Raw genomic sequence first — 15,170 nt, forward strand, 5'->3', positions numbered from 1 at the left:
GGGGTGTTTCCTGGGTTTCCCTACACCCACGACTTGGCACGACCCATGTTCTCCTCCACAGGTCAGTACAGGGTTCATCGTCAGCCACCCAGCACAGGGCACAGAAGGAATCTTTTGTGGACGGAGGAGGGAGGGTGCAGACCATTTTGTGGGGATCGCGCTACAGARGTGCTGCAGCACCCTCAGCACCCCTACTTCCCACGGCTATGGTTGTATTCTATTCTCCTTTACCTACAGCTGACCCCTTGCTCTGGCCAAACGCTACGCCACGCCCGCGAACGTTCGTTTTTTTCTCCGCATTGACTCTGGATCTGAGTACCTCCCCAATGATTTGTAGAACGCAAACACGTTCGAACCGTTCCGATGGGTCGGGCCAGAGCCAGAACACATGGGTCAAGCGGCATTTTGAAACGTCGTCATTGGCTTGGTTACTCCGATTGGTTAGAGACGATCCGACATCTGATGACTTTGTTTTGTACAACACCCCTCATTTGGACGTCACCACAAACGACTTCAAGGTCTCAGACTGAAGCATGTAGCGAACATAGAGCAGCGGAAGAACTCACGTTGAGTCGTCAGGCAACAGCTGACCCTAGTTGAAGTGCTGTTGTTGTAAATGCTGTTCCAGACTGCGTCAGATGTGGACATGAATATGGATGCTTCTCTATGTGTGTCTCTCAAATAGCACCCTATTCCCTACATAGTGCACTGCTTTTGACCAGGGCTGGGTGCCATTTGGAACACAATCTGTGTGATAATTGACTGGTAGAACCTGCCTTGAAGGGCAACATGGAGGCGGATGCCCTTTAGCTTGTAATTATGCAGTATTGTATCACCGTGTATGGGCTTGTAATTGGCTCGTTCATTAACCATTCATGATATATGGGTGAAGAGCGTTTTGTAAGAGAGGTCAACGTCTGTTTATAACAAAGCGCCCCCATCCACACACACACGCTCACGTGAAACTATTAAATGTTATGGTAATTTCTATCAAGTCTTTCTCAACCAGCCACTATGAAACATCAGATATCCTCTGTATTTTTGGTGGTTTGAATGTTTATCCAATTAGCATTGCTACTGTAAAATATTGATTACTTTCCACATTTAAAAGATCAGTATTAGCCATTCTTTTTCAGTCTGGAGCATGTCAGAGGTCACAGGGTTAAAGGTCACCATAGAGCTGACTCAGGGTGGTTTATTTGGGGGCGCTCTCCTCTCAGTCAGACCTACCTCTGAATAGATGCCTAGTTCGAGGTTGTGACAGATGGCTGCTGTAGCGCTACTAAATGAGTGGACACACTGAGGTAACATGGTTTCTCACCCTCTCTCTCCTCCCATAGGTTCTGGCCATCCGGCCGCCTCCCCGTACGGCCCCTCCCCCCACCACAGTGGCTTCCTGCCTCCCAGCCACTTGGCAGGTAAGTGTAAGTAGCACCACATTTTACATTCACTTTTTTCCTTTTTCCTCTCTCACAGTTTTGCACTCGTATTGAGAATACTTCTACAGTCACTAGGGCATAGGGTTGCGAAGGGAGGGTATATTACTGGTAACTTTCTAAGTTTACCAGTAAACAACTAATGTTTTGGTAACTTTTAAGTTTCGGGGGGAATTTTATCATATGATATCTGGTTGCCTTTTTGGGTACTGGAATTATCTCTGGCCCTTTGTGTGGCCTTATTACATTTAGAAATATGTAAAATAATCAAATAAGATGAAAGAAAATGTATTAATAGAATGACAACGCTGTGAAACATTATCCTAACTATAAATCATCAACTTACTGTTGTTTAATATGAGACTTTCAGCATGAAATATCATTTTTTACACACTTTTATTTATTTMACTATGTCAATATGTTTTTGCTGTAAATCAGAGCTCAAAACTGGGACCAAAACACTTGCATTTGTGACCCAGTGCAACACCAATTTTTTATTGGTCTCTAAGGTGCAAGTCGCGTTAGATTTTGGTTCACAATTCGCCTTTATTTTTTAAAAAAATAAAAAAGATTTATTCCAGAAGAGGACTGGCCACCCTCATAGCCTGGTTCCTCTCTAGGTTTCTTCCTAGGTTTTGGCCTTTCTAGGGAGTTTTTCCTAGCCACCGTGCTTCTTCACCTGCATTGCTTGCTGTTTGGGGTTTTAGGCTGGGTTTCTGTACAGCACTTTGAGATATCAGCTGATTTAAGAAGGGCTATATAAATACATTTGATTTGATTTGATTTGATTCAAACAGCAATGGGGTATGAATCTTTGTGATGCGCAATTCAGTCATCATGCCCTGTTTGAATGAACTTTTCTAAAGGCTTTCCCAATTAAATGTTGACTGCAAAGTGAATGATATCAAGATGATTTGTATCAATCACGGGGCATTTGTTTAGTGAACTCTGCCATCACATGTAGCCCACACTGTACATTACAAAGACACTGTCTCTTGCTAGGCACGCAATTACATTTCAGTCATTTAGAAGACACCCTTATCCAGAGCGAGTTACAAGAGCAATTAGGGTTAAGTGCCTTGCTCAAGGGCACACTGACAGATTTTCCACCTAGTAYGTTCTGGGACTCGAACCAGCGACCTTTCGGTTATTGGCCCAATGCTCTTAACTGCTAGGCTACCTGCCACCCTACAATTGATTTAAAGGGCAACTACACCAGCCACATTTTTTMGGGGGTGGATTTGTTCTTAGACCTCAAAAGTGATCTCCTTATAGGGCCCTACAACTGTAGAGTGACTGTTCAAAATCACAAATAATAACAGCCTTTTTGAGATTGTGCAAAGGTTTTATTTTTTTCCCTCCAAACAAGCAATGTAAATATGATATTGTCAATTTATAATGTAGGTCATTATAGGCTTTAGGCTACTTGCTCAGCCCGCAAATTAAAGTTAGCATTTAAATGATGCACGCGTCATCCGCTTTCCAGTGCCACTATTGTTTTCATTCGGGCCAGTAGCTTTCAGTTGGCACTGCAAGGGCATAATTTAAAAGATGGCTAGTTATTATTAGCCTGGTTCTGTATGAAATGCAGGTACATTATTGGACTCAGGTCAGATCATTATCGCCGCTCAGTGGTAAAAAATGTATGCAACCAAATCATGTGCTGGTGCCATCAACTGAAAAAGTTGGTAGCACCAGTGCCACCAGTAAAAGAAAGTAAGTCTAGAGCCCTGTAAATGTTTTGGCAACAAACTGGTGGCAGTTGTGAAACAAGTCAGTGGTTGGAAGTGTGCCATTGTTGATTAGATGCTTTTTTCATTAATTAGGCTATTTTCTCTTGAGCCATATGGCCTATCCACTAGAAACTCTAAGACAATATGGACACGGATAAAAAACAAATACTATATATTAATATATWTTTTTTCAGTTATTGAAGTATAAATTGCCAAAGTTACCATAGATTGCCATAGATTCCCTGTTAATTACCAAAATTACTGAAAGTCCCGGTAACTTTGGTAAATAACCAGTAGTTTTGCAACCCTACTACGGCATTTGATAACATAGCCCTTTGTTGATTGGAAACGAAGTTCACTTGAAGGTTATAATCGGCATTTAGAGGTCCTTAGTTAGCTAGTGAGGTCATCCTATTGCTCCATTTCTTGCACTGAATTTTACTTTCGGGCTGTGTATAGAGAGCCCTCCCCCTGTGATTCATAAAATACACCCTTGAATAACCCTCCTTCCTGTACTAATGTGGATGGAAGGCCACTCTGGGCTTGTTGAGGTAGTATTTCTAATCCCCGAACTTTATTTTCCAGCCCCTTTGTTCAAGTGAAGGTTTTTCACTGCACAACACTCCTGTCTTATTTCATACTGTCTTGGACAGAGGCAGATGGCCTCAGCAAATATAACATTTTACCTTGAGGCTTCTTTCTATAGCATCTTCAAGTGTTGCTCGTCTATTACACAGACAAATAGAGGTTTTTGTATTCTTCTGTATTTCCTATCAAAGATGTTGTTTGGCTTCAGTGCAGCAAGGTGATTTCATGGGATAAGCTCTTGAGTCAATCCAATTTGAGTTTATAAACACCTGGTGCACAGGGGGGGAAATGTTATTACACCCCTCAAAGATTTTGGGTGAAATTCCTGCCCAAAGAACGAACTCAAGTGTGACTCGGCAGGAATGATTTTCTAGCTGTTGTTTGCTGATAAATTGACAAACCGTGGCATTGCATTCACCACAGAGTGGAAGACTTTCAAAACTAGATTAAAGGATCATTCAGCATTGATATATCCTCAGTAGTTTTCCATTGTGTCTTCTTGACAGTCTTCCTCAATCTTGAAATATTGATAATGTTGTCTCCTGATTCCTCCGGTAGGTATGCATACCTTTCCATTTTTAGTTCCATGTAAACTGTGACCAGGTTTAACTAAGGCACTTAGTTAAAAGCTCTACGTTAAAAGCTCTACGTAGAATGATAAAGGTTTATTCGGGTTAYAACCATTTTTTAAATCCAAGCGGAACCTTTTTCACCCAACGAAGAACCCTTTAACAACCCTTGAACCTGGATTCAAAAAGGGTTCTCCTACAGGTACAGCCGAAGATCCCCATGGTTTTAGGTAGATCATTTTTTTCTCAGAGTGTGCAGGTTAAAATGGAAGCATGAAACACTGAAGCCTCTGTAAAAACTAGTAGACAAACATTCTCCTTTCAAGCAGCTATGTGCCTGACTGTKCAGACTCCAGACTAGTATGGCACATTGCACATATCAAATCCCCTTTCCATTTGTAGTCCAGCTCCAACCTATACCCCATCATACTCCCTAGCATCAGGATCAGAGATCAAAGGCTTTCCGCTCCATTACGGACAGTGTGGGAGTAAATCCAGTGTCCAAGAGGCGTGAGTGGCCAGAGCAGGCAGCCAGCCTCGCTAGCTAGCTACATACAGTAGGATTAGAGGAAGTAGTATGGCAGCGCTAGAAAACACAGAGCTCCGCTTGTAAGAGAAAAGCCGAGTGGAACGAGTGGTCGGGCTCCTCCAGCCAGCTCAGCTAATCCCTGTTTGGCATTTTGCAGATCCTTTCAGTCGCTCCAGTACCTTTGGCGGCCTCGGCAACCTTTCAACCAGTGCCTTCGGAGGATTAGGCAACCCCTCGCTTGGTAAGCGCCAGCCCCCCGCCCCTCCCCGAGTGGGCCAGGGAGGAACGAAATCAAGGCACTTAGTTCTGCATCAAATGCCAAAATAAAACTAACACGGAGGAACAAAAAGGCAGGCAGCACAGCTCTCTCTCTCTGTCTCTCCGTCCACCCCCCTCCCCAGTAGCTTGGCTTTAATCTGACAGCAACACTGCCAACGCACACAGCACTCACAGGCTTGCTGTTTGGTTGCTATTCATGTATTAATTATTCTAAAAGCCCCCTCATCACCACTGTGGAGGGTTTTCTCCCTCTCTCGCCCTCTCCCTCCCTCTCTCTCTCTTATTCTCCTCTGCCAAATCAGTTGCCCTGTAGCAAAATGGATTTCAGTGAAATAGACACCCTGTGGAATGCTAAGGTCTCCCTGGCTTTTCACTACCCTCACCCCAGAGGGTAATTGAGTCCCCCCCATCCGCCCCCTTTCCAGTGAAAAGGCCCTGAGAGAGGAGTGAATGGGGGAGCAGAGCAGAGTAGGGTCTGTTTCAAGCAGCTAGAAGTGCAGAGGGGGAAGCCATTAACCTGGCCAGTCTTTGTAAAGCAGAGCTGCTTGCAGCAAGAGACCGCTCAGAACTCTCAAGACAAAGACAAAGCTGCTATTGTGTTGATTTTCTTTTTCTTTCCTCTTGTCTTCAGTCTCTCCATCTTATGTTGTGTGTCCAGGAGGGAGTTTAGTTTGGTTCGCTTACACTCTTTTCTCCCTGTCGCCTCTCCTTCAGGCTCCAACAGTGTCTTTGGCCATAAAGAGGGCCCAGGGGGCCTGCCAGGCTTCAGCAGCCCTCACCATGACACCTGGAACAGGCTCCACCGGACCCCACCCTCCTTCCCCACCCCTCCGCAGTGGCCCAAGTCTGCAGACACGGAGCGCAGCAACTCAGCAAACAGCCACGAGCGTGAACGAGAACGAGAGAGGGAACGGGAACGGGAGAGGGAGAGAGAACAGGAAAAAAGGGATTCATCCATCAGCAAAGAGGATAAGGATAAAGACAGGTATGTAGTTTGTATGAATACAACTCTGAATTATTTGTATTAGTTGTAAGTAACTCAAGTGTTTGTTATTTGAATGCTAATTTTCATGCACACATATTTCCAACTAAAGTAAAAAATAAAATAAAAACTCCATTCTAACCTTCTGATAAATACACAGTGTTATTTTGTTTGTGCCCCTCAGAGATTCGATTGACCGTAACCGCCACTCCAACCGTTCGTCCCCTGCATCGGCCCCAACCAGCTACCAGATCAGTAGCCTGATCCGCTCTAACAGCCAGAACTCCAGCGACTCGGGTCGCCACCACAGCGGCAGCGTGGACCGGGTACGGGAGGCAGAGAAGGAGCTCCCGGAGCGCCACCGAGAGGTGGCCATAGTGGGGGAGGTCAAGGTGAAGGAGAGCCGCTCCCCTGGAGGAGGGAAGGAGGTGACCGACAGAGACAGACGCTCGTCAGAGGACTCCATCAAACCAGCKCACCGCACGCCCTCTCCCTACCCCAAGGCTGTCCTATCTGAGACAGGKATGAAYATGGCTGGTGGRCCCCCACCCACMCTACTCAAGGARGGGGACAGGGACAGGAAGGAGGMTCSRCCMTCRTCTGGGGGGGACCTGCTGCTGCACAAGGTGAAGAACGACATGAAGATCAAGGAGGAGCGCAAYGAGGACCAGGAMGTGYTGGTGGTGAGCTCCGAGCCTGSCCCTCAGCCTGCTCCTCCTCCTCAYCCTCTACCTCCTCCACCTCCCCAGCCRGGTCACCACCACCACCACCACCACCACCCTCCTCTGTCCCAGCAGCCTCCTCCCCCCTCCCCACGCTGCAGTGACTTGCCCACCCACGGCTCCCTGCACGGGGTGCACATGGCCCACTCCCTGCCCCTCTCCATGAGCGCCATGCACCAGATGGGCAGTCTCAACGTGCTGGACCGGGCRCYCATGGCTCCKTTTATGGGGGTSAGCCCCCTGGCTGCTGCTGCAGGGAGGGACCGGATGCCCCACCAAGCCTTCCCTTGGGACCCACTGAGGGAGGCCTACCGCAACKTGGACCTGCAGCGCAGGATGGACTTRCAMCTGAGGGCMGAGCAGGCCCAGCGCTTCCCCAGCATYTACGAGCAGGAGCGGGCRTACCGGGAGAGAGAGGCKCACGACTACTCCCACCARGAGCACATGCTGGAGGTACGGCGGGAGCACGAGAGGATGAGGCAACAGGCAGAGGAAAGAGAGCGCCAGCACCTGAGGGAGGAGCTGGACCGAGCGCGGCTTCACCAGCTGCACCAGTCCCCCATGGAGGGACACCTGCCACACATGCCCCCCTTCATGCCCCACCTGGGCGGCATGCCCTACCCCAGACTCAGCCCCTCCACCGGACACAACGGCCTGCTAAACCGGACGCCCCCCACCGCTGCCCTTAGCGCCCCCCCTCCCCTAGTGTCTGCGGGCAGCACCAGAGCAGCCTCCCCCAGAAGGACTACCCCCCTCACCACCCAGGACCCCCGAGATTACTCCCCCTCCCGCAACCCCAAAGAAGTGGAGGCACGGTAGCTTAACATAACAGACAAAGGACGTGAATGCTTAAAAAGGCGCACTCCCCAATTTGGAACCTTCTAGAGAGAACAAGATGCACTGCTTTTCAATGGAGAAAGGCATAAGTAAAAGAGAAAACAGTATGATTGTACAAAGTAAAGATTTGTAAGGGTGAAGAAGCACATGCCATGCTTTTATTTTATATGGACAGGCTGATGAGAATGTTGGTTAGAAGAACACGAATCAAAAAGTATGTGTATGTTAGTTTCCGACTTAAAATTTGATATTAATATATTAATCCAAAACCTTTTGTTGATTTTTCCGTGAAAAGTGAGATTCTGATTGAAAAGAGAGATTCTGATTGAAATTAGTTTGTACATTTCCTATCCTTGTTCCATGTATAGACATCATTTTTATGAATTTGTATTTTGTGCATTAGTCAATTTTTTTCAATATTTATCCCAGTCCATGATGATGCTCCACAGTGGATGATGCTCCACAGTGGATGACGCTCCACAGTTTTTACCCAGTAATTTAACCTCATGGTACCTGAAAATACTCATAAATGATCATGTACAAAGTTACATTAAAGATTTGTTGCATTTTATTTGTTTTGCCTTTGAGATATGCAGACAAATATATATTACGAGGTCTTTGTTCGGTCTCTGTAAAGAAGAATTAGTGTATAAAAAAAAAAATGACAATGTAAATTTATTAGGCTTTTTAAATGTTTCTAGAAAAACAAATGAAATCAAAACAGAACCACTTCCCGGTTGTAAACCATGGTAACAGACGAGCCTGTCCAATGGGAGGGAAGGAGGGCGGGCATCAGAAGGGGGCCTGGAATGATCTTCTGCAATCTATGCAAAGAGGCACTGAGCACCCCGATGGAGAGCCACCTGGAATGGAATGGACTGTTGGATAATGTTGATTCTGTGAGAGGAACTTGGATTAACTCAACATGTTTTTCTTTCCAATCAGGGGACATGGAATTAAACCTACAGACTTCCTGGTTACAGATAAACTGTACCAGAAGCTTACAATACAGCCCCAGTGACAGCAAAGGAAGACACGTTTGATTGGGCGGCAATAGGACTTTCTCTGTCGACCGTTGTGGTGTTGTGCAGTTGTTTTTCTTAGACTTGTATACAAAACAAGTAGAGTTTTAGGCGTGCAAAAAAATGAAAACGAACATTCATGTACGGAATAAAGTTTGGACCTAATACCTGCATTATATCGCTTTTTATTCACATTCAGGATCATTCTCTGAAACCAGGGTTACTGGATGTTAACCCCTTCTAAATGTAAAATGGTGACWTAACAATAATACACAAATCACTGAAGGAAACAGTTTTTCATAGATTTGCCAATACTGCCAGTATCTTAGCTTGTTCGTTTCATTTAYCAAATTTCTAACAAATCCTAAATGAAATACAGTGCAGTAGCCAAGTATCTAAAGCCAAGGGGGGGTTCTGTTCTTCTGAACATTTGACAGTCATCTCACAGGGATTAGCTGCAGGGCTCTCACAGCTCTCCTGGGGGATCGATGGGTTTGGGGAGAGGAAAGGCAATAGAGGGTGGGACTAATAGGACATTGATTTTGTAAGAAAGCAGATTTTTAGTGTTTGTGTTGCAGCTAACCACTATTGACTGGAGGCCGAGCGGAGTATTGACCTGCGGCCTGGACTCATTAAGAGGAGCAATGCCAGGGAGGGAGGCAGCAGGCTATCGGATGTTAGAGGAGAGGCGGGCCGCTCTCCCCTGATCACTCTCCCCTTTCTCCCCCCTGCTTCTCTCACCTCCTATCCCCACACTCATCTGTTTTAATGAAGCCGGAAGGTCCTCTGGAGTGGTCCGAGGAGAGGGACATACAGACYCCCCGTCCCGTTATCGACGAWGGCCTTTCTCTCTCAATTCAATTKAATTCAAAGCAAGTGGAATAGATAATAATCAAAAGTGAAATAAACAATACAAAATGAACAGTAAACATTGCATACACAAAAGTTTCAAAATAATAGAGATTTCAAATGTTATATTAAGGCTATGTACGGTGTTGTAGCAATGTGCAAATAGTTGGAAGTACGAAAGGGATAGATATAGATTGTTTTTATAATGGTGTTTGTGCTTCACTGGTTGCCCTTTTCTAGTGGCAACAGGTCACAAATCTTGCTGCTGTGAAAGCACACTGGTATTTCACCTAATAGAAATAGGAGTGTATCAAAATGTTTTTTTTTTTTGTGGGTCTGTGTAATCTGAGGGAATACCGTGTCTCTAATATGGTCATACATTTGGRAGGAGGTTAGGAAGTGCAGCTCAGTTTCCACCTCATTTTGTGGGCAGATGGCACGTAGCCAGTCTTCTCTCGAGAGCCAGGTCTGCCTATGGCGTCCTCTCAATAGTAGCAGTACCCCCTGTATATAGCCTGGCTACTGTGAATTTATTGTTGTCTTTAATTATTTGTTCTTTTTCAATTTTTCTTGTTTGTTTTATTATTATTATTATTTATTATTTTTTCCTTTCTTCTCTCAACCCGCTTCACTACAGCTCCGTGGATGAGAATGGGGACGTGCTCCGCCCTCCTTTTCCTGTAGTCCACGATCAACTCATTTGTCTTGATCACGTTGAGGGAGAGGTTGTTATCCTGGCACCACACTACCAGGTCTCTGACCTCCTCCCTATAGTCTCATTGTTGTCGGTAACCAGGCCTACCACTGTTGTGTCGTCTGCAAACGTAATGATGGTGTTGCAGTCGTGTTTGGCCGTGCAGTCATGGATGAACAGGGAGTACAGGAGGGGACTGAAGACGCACCCTTGAGGGGCCCCCATGTTGAGGATCAGCGTGGCAGATGTGTCGTTACCTACCCTTACCACCTGGGGACGGCCCGTCATGAAGTCCAGGATCCAATTGCAGATTTAGGTGTTTAGTCCCAGGGTCCTTAGCTTATTGATGAGCTTTGAGGGCACTACGGTGTTGAATGCTGAGCTGTAGTCAATGAATCGCGTTCTCAAGTAGGTGTTCCTTTTGTCCAAGTGGGACAGGACAGTGTGGAGTGCAATAGAAATTATGTCATCTGTGGATCTATTGGGGCYGTATGCAACTTGGAGTGGGTCTAGGGTTTCTGGGATAATGGTGTTGGTGTGAGCCATGACGAGCCTTTCAAAGCACTTCATGGCTACAGACGTGAGTGCTATGAGTCGGTAGTCATTTAGGCWGGTTACCTTGGTGTTCTTGGGCACAGYAACTATGGTGGTCTGCTTGAAACATGTTGGTATTACAGACTCAGTCAGGGACAGGTTGAAAATGTCAGTGAAGACACTTGCCAGTTGGTCAGCGCATGGTCGGAGTACACATCCTGGTAATCCGTCTGGCCCAGCGGCCTTGTCAATATTGACCTGTTTAAAGGTCTTACTCACATCGGCTACYGAGAGCGTGATCACACAGTCGTCCGGAACAGCTGGTGCGCTCATACATTCTTCAGTGTTGCTTGCCTCGAAGCGAGCAAAGAAGTCATTTAGCTCATCTGGTAGGCTTGTGTCACTGGGCAGCTCACGGCTATGCTTCCCTTTGTAGTCCGTAATAGTTTGCAAGCCCTGCCACATCCAACGAGTGTCGGAGCCGGTGTAGTACGATTCAATCTTAGTCCTGTATTGATGCTTTGCCTGTTTGATGGTTCGTCGGAGGGCATAGCGGGATTTCTTATAAGCGTTCGTGTTAGAGTCCCGCTCCTTGAAAGCGACAGCTCTACCCTTTAGCTCAGTGTGAATGTTGCATGTGTAATCCATGGCTTCTGGTTGGGGTATGTACGTACGGTCACTGTGGGGATAACGTCATTGATGCACTTATTGATGAAGCCAGTGACTGATGTGGTGTASTCCTCAATGTCATCGGAAGAATCCCAAAACATATTCCAGTCTGTGCTAGCAAAACAGTCCCTTAGCTTAGCATCTGCATCATCTGACCACTTCCYTATTATCGAGTCACTGGTACTTCCTGCTTTTGTTTTTTCTTGTAAGCAGGAATCAGGAGGATAGAGTTATGGTCAGATTTGCCAAAAGGAGGGCGAGGGAGAGCATTCTGTGTGTGGAGTAAAGGTGGTCTAGAGTTTTTTTTTCTCTGGTTGCACATGTAACATGCTGGTAGAAATGAGGTAAAACGGATTTAAGTTTCCCTGCATTAAAGTCCCCGGAGACTAGGAGCGCCGCCTCTGGATGAGCATTTTCTTGTTTGTTTATTGGCTTATACAGCTTGTTGAGTGCGGTCTTCGTGCCAGCATCGGTTTGTGGTAAATAAACAGCTATGAAAAATATAGATGAAAACTCTCTTGGTAAATAGTGTGGTCTACAGCTTATCATGAGTTACTCTACCTCAGGTGAGCAAAACTTTGAGTCTTCCTTAACATTAGATTTCCTGCACCAGCTGTTATTTACAAATAGACACAGACCATCACCCCTTGTCTTACCGGAGGCAGCTGTTCTATCTTGCCGATGCACAGAAACCCCCGCCAGCTGTATTATAATCCATATCGTCATTCATGCCACGACTCTGTGAAACATAAGATATTACAGTTTTTAATGTCTCATTGCTAGGTTAGTCTTGATCGGAGCTCATCCATTTTATTATCCAATGATTGCATGTTGGTTAATAGGACTGATGGTAGAGGCGCCCTGACCTACGTCTCTGATATCTCCATCTCTTCTTCATGTGAATGATAAGGATTTGGGCCTTGTCCGGTGTCTGAAGTAAATCCTTRGAATCCGACTCATTAATAGAAAAAATCTTCGTCCAGTARGAGGTGAGTAATCGCTGTCCTGATATCCAAAAGCTKTTTTTTCGGTCATAAGAGATGGTGGAAGAAACATTATGTACAAAATAAGTTACAAATAAAGCGAAAAAACACAATAGCACAATTGGTTAGGAGCCCATAAAAATGCWGCCATCTCATCCGGCGCCATTCAAACACTATTTAGTRTTTCTACTGCCAAGTTTAAACCTTCACTATTGCAGTGAAACGTTTTGTCCAGGYAGTTGCCTAAAAGGGATTGAATTTGTTGTTGCCCAGTTAAACTAGTGTAGCCCACAGCTATATGGCATAGCCAGATCAGGGTCTAACATAAGGACGACTCAGAATATGCTATTCTGTTCTTAAATAGGCTACATTTTCTTCATATCATGTTTCTTTAGACCTGCTTAAAATAAATAATGCATTTATTGTGAAGGTGTAGGCTATATTAAATGGATTTATTAGACTTTTTAAAARGTAGATGTTCCAAAGGTCTGCATCAGTGACTCGTTAGACTATGCGTGGAAGCCCGGAGATGCTAAACGTGTTTATGTTAATTAACGGTCAATTACGGTGAGACCGGCAGTTACCGGCTGACAGAATTTCATGACAGSCACAGCCAAGCCCGGATCAAACCGTGGTGAGGTCATTAAGGGATGTTATTGAAAATCAATGCAGCTCTTTGTCTCACACACTCACCAGCAGGCAGGCCACTTTAAAAGGTCTCCTGGAAAAAATGGGGCTTGCCAGAATGGGGCATGGTGTATTGGGAAGACTTAAATCACTATCACTTTCAATTTAGGCCGGCTGTATTCCACAATGGCCCGACGGGGAGCATCTGTTGGCTGTGTACTTCACTTTACTGCCATGTGCTTTTATTCCTAATCAGACAGTCAACAGCAGGTACTTAACCCCCCTACCTGTTAGGCTACAGCACAATGATTTTGGGAAGAGGGGGGGGGCTTTTATTTACTAGCTTTTGTGAAAAAACATCTTCCATTTTCTCTGCTTCCATCCGTCCCTTATTCCCTCCATCCCTTATCCAGCTTAGTTCAATTCATTTTGTGGTTGAGCGTTAAGGGGTTCTATGAGAGATGAAAGGCTCCATACATTTTACTCATTGTCTAGCAAGGTTCATTTATTTGGGAATCAATTGACACATTGCTTCACGGAATATTTACAATATTTACAATATTTACATTTTACAGCAGTTCAGTTGAGCAATTCAGCATTCGTGTTGGATGAAATCATGTTTCTTCATTGGTTAGTATTGCACATAATTTTCTCAATATTTCATGTTTAGAATGTAAAATAGAATTTCTTCCCTGAGGAACAATATCAGTTTTATGAAGATATATACCAGAACGTGTTTCTGATGTTTCAGCCTATAATATAAGCTACTTTCTAAGGCTCTGAAGAGTATAAAAAATATAAAAAGATTTTCCTCCACCGTTCCAATTAATAGGATAGAAGGAATGGTATATACGAGGCAGGACATTGTATTTTGTTCTGATAATCCCCTGCGTTTATCAGGGAGAAACCTGAATGCTGAAGGTTGGGATTGAATTTTCATGGTGTTCAAATACCTCCAAAAAGCTCCTGGCACAGAGTTCACCACTGAGCCAGCGTACAGACGAGCAGGCCTGGGGGCTTTCTTCACTCACAATGGCAGCTAATAACGCTGTGCCAAACTAATAAGATGGGCAGCGAATGAATGGATCGGTCCAAGCCTCTTTTCTCCCTCTCTCTTCCCCCTGATAAAACATGTATGAAAACGTTTTGAGCAGCTATGCAGTGSTCTCCACAGCCTTCCCCCTAGCGAGGGCTAATGCATTAGTTCCCATTTGGAGGGTGTTTTGAAATGGAGATTGGTATTGAGACTTGGAGGCCCCATGATCGTGTTTGAATTGCTGTGGGCCGGCCGGCTCCCAGACTCCTCTGAGCTTGGTGATTTGGTAGAGTTCAGGGTTAGGGTTATGATAGTGTTCACAGCTAGACTATATCTGCGTCCAAAATGGCACRTTATTCCCTACATAGCCCGGGTTCTGGTCAAAAGCAGTGCACTATGTAGGGAAAYGGGTGCCATTTTGGAAGTACCCATATCTGACCCAAGAAGAGGGGAGATGGAAGGTTGGGCTTTACAGTGTATCATTAACACTAGTCACAGGGTGTCTGTGTGAACTGTATATGTTTTTCACCACCTAAAAAGGCTACCTGCATGCATACATCATTCCATTTAATCTTATTATAGATCTCAGCATCAACAGATAGCCTGCTGACAGTATCCAGGACAGTCAGCACTGCAGTTGAGGACTCGACGGAGTCAGACTGAGCCAGACAGTGTTAATTCCAGGCCCCAGTGACAAAGTGCTGTCTAATGTCTTTGCACCTCTGGCCCAATGGCAAATATGCCTGCTATCTCACAGTGCTGTAAGGCTGTGCAAAGACCAGAACGGCCAAAGAGAGAGGCTGAATATAAATCAGCACATTTCAAAACAGTAGAGTCTCAGAGAGTTGAGGTGTGGATGGAGACAGGGGAGGAGGGAGAGAGGGCTGCAGACAGGTCCAGCCACAAGGCAGCCAAAATAATTTTTCCACTTTCATTCATTTTTTAAGGATTTCTTCCACGGTTTAGTGGAACCTCATTCTCCCACACTGGCGGTATTATGTACACAAGCCGTAAAAACGAATAACATTTATGCAGCTGGGTGCATCTGGCTGGTTGGAGGTGGTCCTCTCTGGTTGAGGGC

General features: G+C 45.3%; 1 protein-coding gene across 1 annotated transcript in view; it reads left to right on the plus strand.

Moving 5' to 3' along the window:
* LOC111973641 (autism susceptibility gene 2 protein-like) overlaps window positions 1-8,862 on the plus strand; it is a 429,231-nt gene extending 420,369 nt beyond the window's left edge. Inside the window, 5 exon segments of the mRNA XM_070447353.1 lie at window positions 1-61; window positions 1,341-1,424; window positions 5,013-5,096; window positions 5,849-6,119; window positions 6,301-8,862. Coding sequence (XP_070303454.1) covers window positions 1-61; window positions 1,341-1,424; window positions 5,013-5,096; window positions 5,849-6,119; window positions 6,301-7,657 — 1,857 coding nt within the window. The 3' untranslated portion in view covers window positions 7,658-8,862.
* Window positions 8,863-15,170: the final 6,308 nt, after the last annotated feature.

The sequence above is a fragment of the Salvelinus sp. IW2-2015 genome, linkage group LG15, assembly GCF_002910315.2.
Source record: "Salvelinus sp. IW2-2015 linkage group LG15, ASM291031v2, whole genome shotgun sequence".
In the NCBI taxonomy this organism is placed as follows: domain Eukaryota; kingdom Metazoa; phylum Chordata; class Actinopteri; order Salmoniformes; family Salmonidae; genus Salvelinus; species Salvelinus sp. IW2-2015.